The sequence below is a fragment of the Silene latifolia genome, chromosome X (assembly GCF_048544455.1).
Source record: "Silene latifolia isolate original U9 population chromosome X, ASM4854445v1, whole genome shotgun sequence".
In the NCBI taxonomy this organism is placed as follows: Eukaryota; Viridiplantae; Streptophyta; class Magnoliopsida; order Caryophyllales; family Caryophyllaceae; genus Silene; species Silene latifolia.
In genome coordinates, this window is record NC_133537.1 from 337198553 (window position 1) to 337208957 (window position 10405).

Below are 10405 nucleotides of genomic sequence, written 5' to 3' on the forward strand. Positions count from 1 at the left end.
GGGTGATGTTTGGTGCGTGTAAGCTATAAACGAATTCGGCCCGTTTAGGAGATAGAAGAATTTCTCTCGTAAGATCAGCCCAAAACATAAATGGGCCTAATTAGAAGTTAGAATGACCTTCAAAGAAAGTACATGAAGTTTCGTCATCCGTTTAGCTGATAAAGTCATGTGAGATTGAGAGGTAATACTAACATATACTCCGTATAAAAAAGTCTAAGAGATTCCCGATTGAAAAAAAAAGTCACTCCCTCCGTTTCAGTCAATAATTTACACTTGCTTTATTTTCCCTCACAACATAAAGCAAATGTAAACTATTCACTAAGATAGAGGGAGTTTTTGTTTTCAAACTAGAGGTTATCATATGAACCAAGCCCATTGGCCCGACCCGGCCAAGCCCGCTCTTTGAAGGGCTTGGCCCTTTTATTTTAGCCCAAAAAAACCCAATGTACTTTTGGGCCAGGTTTCAGCCAAGCGTTTAGCCCAAATCTTGGCCAGGCCCGACCCATCATTATTAATTAAGGAATATTTTTTTTATAAAGTTTGTTGAAGGAGCACGTTATAAATAATTCTATAAAAACTCATGTATATTATTGAGATTTAAAAGCGATGTTTACGTAACATAAATCATACGTATCTACTAGACATGATTAAGCATTCAAGTGTGTCGATGGTTGTCTTTATTACTATATTTTTGTAGATTAATTCATGTGCACTTCATCATACATTTTACGATTTTTTATACAGTGTGTTTTGAAAGTACTAGTTGAAGGTATTATTGTACTTATTTAGTTCGATAAATCGTAAATTTTAGGGCCCAAAAAGCCCATTTAGACCCAAAAGCCCGATTTAGCCCATTAGGGCAGGGCTTGAGCTCGCTAAATAGGCCCTCTCATTTGGCCCGACCCAACTCAGCCCGCACATATAGACCATTTTTGTCATCCCGACCCAACCCAAGCCCGCATGGGCCCATGACCAACTCTAGTTCAAACTTCAAAGGTATCGCATGAATTTTCCACTATTACAAAATCAAATATAACGCACAGATTACCAATTTACTACTTCCTTCGTTTCAATGAGTTGTACACGTTTACTTTTTTGGCATTATTCATAAGTAAGGAGAATTTTCATTATAACTTTTTATATATAACATAAAAGATAGTCATGTGAGATCTTTTTGAAATTGTCTTATCGAGTACGTTATTAATATCAAACTAGTAGAATTTGCGCGGTTTTTTAGATAGGAATATTAGAGAATTTAACAATTATACTATTGGTATTTAACTACATTTGAAATTTAATTATAAAATTTACTATTAATAATATTTTGTATTAAGAGCTAGAAAAAAGATTGTTCAATACTTTTACTCCGTATAAGATTGTCGAAACCAAAATTATTTTATTAACTTTGTTTTTAAAAAAATATTGTTTTTAATTATATCATTATATCTACTAAAGCCGTTATATAAACTACTAAAAAAAATTAACCAAAATTTAAGTTTTCATATAATATGGAGCAAAGATATATATTAAGTTAAAGGGTAAGAAAAAATATGTCATAAGTTTTTCTTTTTAGAAGGAATAACAATTTATGAATACTCTACGTTTGTATCAAAAGATAGAAAATAGAATTAATTAAAAAATGTTTCCTAAAACATGTTCTTGGCCGTAATGTTTAGTTTTAAAAATAATAAAAATAAAAATATTTCTACCACATTGTACATATAATTAGTGCAATTTCATATATGTAATAAAATAAGAATATCATATTAATATGTCTATACAAATAAAAAAAAATATTATCCCATTTTTTAAATGGTATAGAATTATTTATGTATGAAATTAATCAGTATGGTGCACTTGATATTATGAAGCCATTTATAGTATAAGTCAAAATTAATCAGGATGGCCCAGTTGTATATATGATGTTAGAAGCCCATTTATAGCCTAATTCATTTAGGCGGGAAAACTTAAAGATCTCTTATTCTTTTAGTTTAAGGGATTTTTATAATTTTTAGTAATATGTAGTTAAATTAAAGATGTGATTAAAAAAAACGTGTATTGATGTACGTGTATAAAGCAAACGTATATAACTCATTGGAACGGATGAAGTATAACGAAAAATTCACATTATATCCTAAGATTTATCATTTAACACGATCTTTTAAAATTCGGGAAATAAAATTAAACTGGTCCTAATTCGTACTCTATTTACGAATTTAAAAAATGACGATTTTCACCCAATAATAATATTCCATAAACCTATAAAAACACAACAGTACATACTATAAGGGTCCACATAGTAGAGGAGACAGCAGTAAAAGAGTCCCATACTCTCACAGTCACACACGTACGTAAACACACGGGCGATGTGCTGTCACTCTGCCATCTATTTTCTCTCTCGTGTCTTACTCACTTTTACCCTTCTTCTTTAACCTTTATTACTACTTTTGCCACTTTCCCTTTTTATTGCACATTTACCCGGACTAGCCACCTTTTTCTCTTCGGTTTTTTACTATTTTTACCACTCTAGACTTGCAAATAATTGGGTCTTCTAGTTGTGGTAATTTTGAGGAGCAAAATGTACAGGACGGCGTGTTACAGTAGGTAATTTTCTGTACACCTACTGTGTACATTGTGGTAGGCTTGCTATTTGGTCTCGCGTGTGTATAGTAGGGGTAGTTAAATTAAATTTAATTTCAAAGTTTTGGGTAAAATTTATGGTGTGATGTCACCTTAGATATTACACAAATTCTTGTTTTAGATGGATACTTTTGGTCTTATTTGTTAGACGGATAAAATGTTGCCATTTTTTTAAAAAATGTAACCAAATGATTCACAAAATGTTATGACTAGAGGTGTCATTTTTTACCCTAAAAATGATGTGAACAATAATGGTAACATGTTATCAGAAAATAACAATATTTTATTGTAAAATGATGACATGTTACCCGTCTTATTTCAGACCAAAAGCAATGGTCTTAAGAAAAACGGACCGTAGATATTAAGGGTTTTGCTAATTTAGACCATCTCCAAACAGAAGGTCGAGTTAATCGGATCACCAATATTTTTTCTCTTAATCACATCTTAATTATCTTGACCACTTTTACCCTCCCAAACAGAAAGTCACGACCTAGGTCAGCAATCCAATCATTTTCCAGTTTCCAGCCAATGAGAGAGCGTCACCTACTGGATCACCATACTCAACCAAATGTCCCATTCCCTTTGTTTTGACGGTTGTCCTTTTTTTTCTTTCCAACCAATGGGAGAGTGTCACCTACCGGGTCACCAACTCAACTGAAGGTAACCAATTGACCCTAACTACTTCAAGGTCGCCAAAATCATCCCCTTAATCCTAATTTAAGGTGTCATTAAGGTGACTTAACAAGGTCACGACCAAGTCGGTGACCTTGCTTGGGGATGGTCTTAGGAATACTTCTAAATTTGTGTAATTGCAATTTTGTTTTTTGGCAACCATTAAACCGGGTTAAGATTACATTTTTATAGCCCTTTTAGATAGACTATAAGCTCGGTTATTACTTATTCCATTTCAATCAATTCTATACATTTATTTTATACACGCGTATCAATGTCCGTTTTATTTTGTTCATATCTTTAGTTTCAAATTAATAAAAATTATAAAAAATTGGTGTTCATAGTGTACTTGATAAGACAATTTAAACAAGATTTCATATGACTAATTTTTTATGAATATATTAGAAGTTGTATCGAAAATTTTCCCTACTTATGAATAATGCTCAGTAAATAAATATATAAAATTGATTGAAATGGAGGAAGTAAGACTTAAGAGTAAATTTGTAGGGGTAGTTAATCAAAGTTTAGGGTAAAAATTTGTGGTGTGAGACTGCGATATCACCTCAGATCTTATAGGTTTACTAGCTTAGGAGTACTGTTAGGTAATTATCATCGTTTAGTCAAGTTAACTTTAGTTCAGAGCGTCATCACATAACATTTCATTTTGTATGATTTCACATTTGGTAAGCTATTACAAAAATTCATATATTTTGTTTTCGAATTAGTTTTATTAAAATAATGATTGGATAGATCAGAGTTGACTCAACTTTAAACTAATACATTATCAAACCATTACTCGAGAAGTCATCGATTTGATTATTAATTTTAACATCATCTACTAACTCAAATTTAATTTCCAATACATTAGATTGAATTTCTTAAATCGGATCCACTTCTAAATTTCAACTATCTAGATCGAACTTCTCAAATCGAATCCACTTCTAATTTCAACTGTCTAAATCGAACTTTTCAAGTCGGATACGCCTTAACCATCCCAACCCTAATCTGAAAAATTCTTGTGTCCTCCAGGAGGACAATACTCCTTACCCTCAAAGGCAATCTACCAAATAAAATATTATAATAACTTAGGTGTAAGGAGTACTGTCTTCCCAAAGTACACAAGAATTTTTTCCCTGCTCTATCAAAACTAAAAAGTATCCCAAGTCCCAACTTTCAATCAAAATCCCAAATGCGTAACAAATTGCCCAATCAAGTACCCACCATACATTACCTACCTACCCAAATTCTAAAGCACACTAGCAAAGTACTCCTACCAAGATGAGAAAAAAGATTCTACATCAGATGTACTACCTCACATTTAATAGCTTTTTGAGTTTTTGTATATTTTTTTTGAGTTTTATAGAGAGTGTAAATTACATTTTAGCTTTATGATGTTAAAAATCAAATTTGTATAAGCTTATATGTAATTTTTTTGAGTTATAATGTAACTTTTTGAGATTAATGTTTAAGTAATTGACCTCAAAAACTTTATAATAAAACTCAAATTTTTTAAATTAAAACCCAAAAACTTTATCTTAATGCTCAAAAACTATACCAATCTGATGTATAATCCACTTACTCAAGATGGAGTAACCGAGTAACATGGTAAATTCTTAAGTTTACCTTGGCATGTTTCACATTAAGCACAATCAATTGTGGGTCCCATTAACACCTCCTCACTTTCCTGTCCAAAATATTAGCAAAAAAAAACATCAACACTCTCATGTCCTCTCACTCATAAAGCATCTGTCTTAGTCTTTGACTTGGACTCACAATCTCAAATTCCAATTATTTCAAAACAATTCTCCAATCTCACAACAATCATCAAAAATCCCACTTATTATATCATTATTATTGGTTAATTTTACCAATTTAATGGGCCGGAACCGATACCGGTTCTCGGCCGCTATCTTATTAGCTGCTCTTCTCTTCATTTCTTTCATTCTAATGACAATTAAAACAACCCCATCTCATCGAGCTGGGATATTGAAATCTCCCAGCTCGACGAGACGGGATCTATTGGGGCCGGGTTCGGCCCCACCTACTTGTAGATCGAAATGTGGGAAGTGTACGCCTTGTAAGGCGGTACACGTACCGATTCAACCGGGTGTGAGTATGCCTTTGGAGTATTATCCTGAAGCTTGGCGATGCAAATGTGGTAACAAGTTGTACATGCCTTAGGATAAATACTTGTACTACTAGTATAGCAGCTTAGTATTATCGTTATTGTTATCGTTATTGTTATTGTTATCGTTATTGATAAAATGATAAGATTGTACTGAGAAAAATAGTTTTTTTTTTTTTTTATTATTATTTTTGTTGTTGTTTTTAGATTTGTAGATGAAAGTGAGGTTGGTTGCAATGAATGTTGGTTTTGTGTACGCAAGATTTGATGAGGAAACAAAATCAGCAGTGCAATTAATGAGTAGTACTGTGTTTCAAGTGGTATTAATTAATGTGGATTTCTTGTAAAAAAATAAAATAAAATAAAATAAAATTAATGTGGATTCCTTGTGTTTATTTTAGATATTTTTAGTGCTAGCTAGTTAGGATCATGGAACATCTATATTTCGTTCATTATTGAGTTATGTATTTTTGGAATCGGTTATACTTTTGTTTATATTTAAGATATTTAGGAATTGGGTCCTTGTTTATGGACTATGGTGGGTATTACTATAATACTATTGTTGTGGTATTATGATTGTATAATATCTATATCGTGTTCATTGTGGAGTTATGAGTTATGTATTTTACGAATTGATTGGTTATAATTTTGTTCATAATTAAGAGATGGGATATTTAGTGCTAGCTAGTTAAGATCATGAAACATTTATATCTTGTTCATTTTTCAGTTATGTATTATACGATTTGTTTATACCTTCGTTTATATTCGAGAGTTGAGAATTATATGTCATTAGGAGGGATGGCGCGATGCTAATGCTAATATTCACGGGTCCGTATTTCTGGTGGGTATTATTATAATATACTACAGTTGTGGAATTATGAATTTGTACCATCTACATCTGGTTCATTGTTGAGTTATGTATTTCACAAATTGGTTATGTCTTTAATTAAGTCATTTTTGAGTTTTGTATTATACGAATTGTTTATACTTTTGTTCATATTCGAGAGTTGAGAATTATAAGGTCAAAGCCTCATAGGAACGCGATGGCAATTGGCAACATTCACGAGTTCTTATTTCTGGTGGGTATTATTATAATATACTATAGTTGTGGAGTTATGATCATGTACCATCTACATCTTGTTCGTTGTTGAGTTATGTATTTTACGATTTGGTTATATCTTTAGTCATATTCGAGAGTAGAGACCTCGAGAATCATAATGTCACCAACATAATGGCTTAATTCACGAGTCCTTATTATTTCGTGTAATATTACTATATAAAACTATCATTGTGAGCATTATGATACTTAACATCTATATCTTGTTCATTGTTATGTATTTCACAAATTGGTTATATCTGCAGTAATAATCAAGAGCCAATCGAGAACTCGAGAATTATAATGTCACGGATCCGTGTTTCGGTCGTGTGTATTACTATTTTTGTGGAGTTGTGGCATTAGAAGTGCCCTATAGAAGTAGGTTGTTTTCAAGAGTAGATTAGGAATGTTGTTTGCATTGCTCTATTTCTATGGTCACTTTAGGACCAATGCAAAGAATCCAAACGTGGGTGTTATTGATCTTAGCTTAGATTCCTAGTGCCTTGGTGACAACTACCAAATGAAAAAGATTGTAATGTGAGAAAGACCATTCCCTAAACAAAATAAAGGTGCAACATCTGTTGTCGATTTGCATCCTTTTTTTGTTGCTACATCACAATCACTTCCTCATCATTGCATTGTAATTTTGGCTCAACTTATTTGAATTAAGTTTATTTCATCGAACCGGTAATTTATAATTTAGAAATCTGATAATGACATTGATTCAAATTGATTTTAATTTTGCGCGTATGATTCGAAACAAATGTATGCGGTTTACGCTTGACTAATACAGTACTAATGAAAAGACATACTAACTAATTGTATAATGTTATGCGTTGATCAAAACATTAACAATACAACAATATTCTACATACATTTGAGCATTTGCTTAACACCAATATTTATATCTGTTTTTTATTAATTAGTTTATCTTAAGACGGATATATGTAACCGTCTTGAGGTTAGAATTTGTGGGTAATTAGTTTATCACAACAATATAAATGTGATAACTGAAGTTAAAATTGAATATTTGACTAATACCTTTTGCGCAGAAGTAGTGATTAGCCCCCATAACTTTCATCAATTGTGAGATTAAGCCCTATAACTTACAAATGTAGCAATTAGGCCCCATAACTTTGAGTTAAAGTGAAATTGAATCCAATTTTTCAATTTCCAATCAAAATTGCACAAAAAAAATCAATTTCATCAATTTATATAATGTATCAATACAATAAATTTTTTATACATTTATAAATTGTATAAAATTTATTATACGTTTTGGAAAAAAAAATATTTGAATGAATTACATAAAATTTATAATTTGTAGAGAAATTTCATATGTATATATCAATTATATTAAAACTGGTAAAAATATTTTATCTAAGAACTATGTTAATTAATAAATTATATAAATACTTTTAATATATTAAAAATTATTTAATGTACAATGAGTCTAAATATAAAATGATTTAATGATATATTTATGTTAAAATTAAAAACAGGATTGAATTTCACTTTTTGTCAAAGTTATGGGGCCTTATTGCTACATTTGTAACTTATGGGGCTTAATCTCACAATTGGTCAAAGTTATGGGGCCTAAGCACCACTTTCGCGAATACCTTTTGTAATATATTTCAATTCTCTTCCCTAACTTGGTCATTCTCTTTATACTAAAAGAATACGGGGTCGTTCGGTTCGCTGTTTAGGAATGAAATGGATTGGAATGAGAAACCAATGAAGTATGAGGTTCAAACGCCATACCTTTCAAAACTTGTTTGGTTCATTAGAAAAATAAACATAAAGGTATGAAGTTTGAATCCATAGGGAGGAGACGAGTATGAGATTTTAAGGGGTTGGAATGGAGCTAGAATCCATTGAGTATCTAACTCAAATGCTCCAACCAACCATTGGAATGAATCAAATCCATTTCAATGATGCCAACCAAACACCCCCTAAGAGATTTTCAATATTTTTCCGCCTAAATGACAACTACTCTATAATTGGGTTTCATTATGTCATATCTAAAATTGGGCCATATTATTTAATTCCATGTACGGACTAATAAATATATAATTCTAGCCCATTTAAAAGTGATAATATTTTTTGATTAGACATATTAATAGAATATTTGATTAGACATATTAATAGAATATAATTGTATTGATTATAAGTATGATGTTAGAGCAATATTTTACTATTATTATTTTTATAAGTAAATATGATTACAATAATTCTTAACGGTTAGTCAGTTATATTACGCCTTTGGTGGATATAATAATATAATAACAATATGATATGCTTTGTCGCACACCTAATCAAAGATAAATACCCTAAACACAAATGAATGTAGTAATAGTGGTCGACTACAAGGAGACGAAAGTTGCTAAATAAGTTGGCTAAAAAATTTCCTCTTGAAATAAGTTTAGAAATCTACATTATGAAATTAGATATTTTATGTATTTGTTATCAAAATTTTCGTATAGAATTATGTGATTTTTTCAAGTATTATTGTCAATTAAGTAGTAACCTAATGTACTTAACCTACTGCTTGAGATAACTCATACAAACTAAATGCACAATTGTTAATAGTGTAATAATATACTAGTGTAGATCCCACGCAAATGCGCGGTAATTATAGACTTTTTAATTTTTTGTATATTAGTTATAGATTTTAGATTTAGATCTCACGAATTTAAAAAAAAAAAAACTAATTATACCCCCTCCTATTCTATATTTTATTCTCTATTTTCTTATTCGGTCATTCGGGTTTTCTTCCCTATTTCCTTTTTTGGGATGATTTGTGTGATCGAAATTTAATGATATATGAGGAAGTGTGTTTTGTGTGGTCCAAATTCACCTTGTTATTTCTTGTGTAAAAATGGAAGGAGAAGAAAATATAGAATAGGAGGGAGTATTAAAATTAATCAAAAGAATTAGTTTAAAAAAAAAAAAACTTTTTTCGTCACAAAGTTAATAATAGGAGATACAATTATTATGTATGAATTATTTTAAATGGAAAATTATTTTAATAAATGAAAATTTAATTTGTTTCCATATATAAGTTTCAGCACTTTTGAGGGAAAACATTAGAGAAGTTGTATTCTTTTACTATATAGGAGGATTTTTACTTTTAAAATTTGCACCTCATTAATATTTATCAGTTCACTCCATTGTATTTTGATATGAAACAAAAAAAATTAAAATGAAAAAACTAACAAAAAAATTATTTAAGTTGTAAATTTTAATTGTCGGGCTCTGTTTGGTAAAAATAACTGAAAAGATAGTTGAAAACTATAAAGATAGTTGGAAACTGAAAAGGTATCTGAAAACTAATAAACTAACTGAAACCTGAAAAGGTAACTGATAAGGTAGCTGAAAATTATAAACCGATAAAGTAGCTGATTATATAAAAAAAAATGTTTAACAAACTAACTGAAAAGGTAACTGATTTTGATGAAATGACGTAAAAGGATATGATAATAATTTAATTGTATAAATTTAAGGGGAAAAACGGAAAAACAAATCAAATTAGTTATCTAAAATCTCAAATGCTACTCTATGTAGCATTTCATTTCAGGTAGCTTATTTGGTTAAATAAGCTACTTGGCAAACGCTTACAAAAAAATAAGGTACCTGGAATTTTGGTCAAATAAACCTTTTTGACCAAATCAGGTACCTGAAATATCTTGTCAAACGAAGCCTTAGTGAATATTTTTTTGTCAAGAAGCTAATAGTAAGCAAGTGTCAAGTTATTCTCTAGAGTAATAATTATTGCATTACTGAAAAATTTAGCAACTTATCAAACTAATAGCGTGGTCTTCGAGGGTGGGCGAGTCCGGGTGGAGCAGATTGTGCGTAGGGTGGATGATGTT

At 30.6% G+C, this 10405-nt stretch overlaps 1 protein-coding gene across 1 annotated transcript; it reads left to right on the forward strand.

The window, feature by feature from the left end:
- Window positions 1–4995: 4995 nt before the first annotated feature.
- On the forward strand, window positions 4996–5819 carry LOC141622544 (EPIDERMAL PATTERNING FACTOR-like protein 4). The gene has a single exon (XM_074438578.1). It carries the CDS (start codon window positions 5188–5190, stop codon window positions 5491–5493), a length of 306 nt encoding a protein of 101 aa, XP_074294679.1. The 5' UTR covers window positions 4996–5187; the 3' UTR covers window positions 5494–5819.
- The last annotated feature ends 4586 nt before the right edge of the window (window positions 5820–10405 follow it).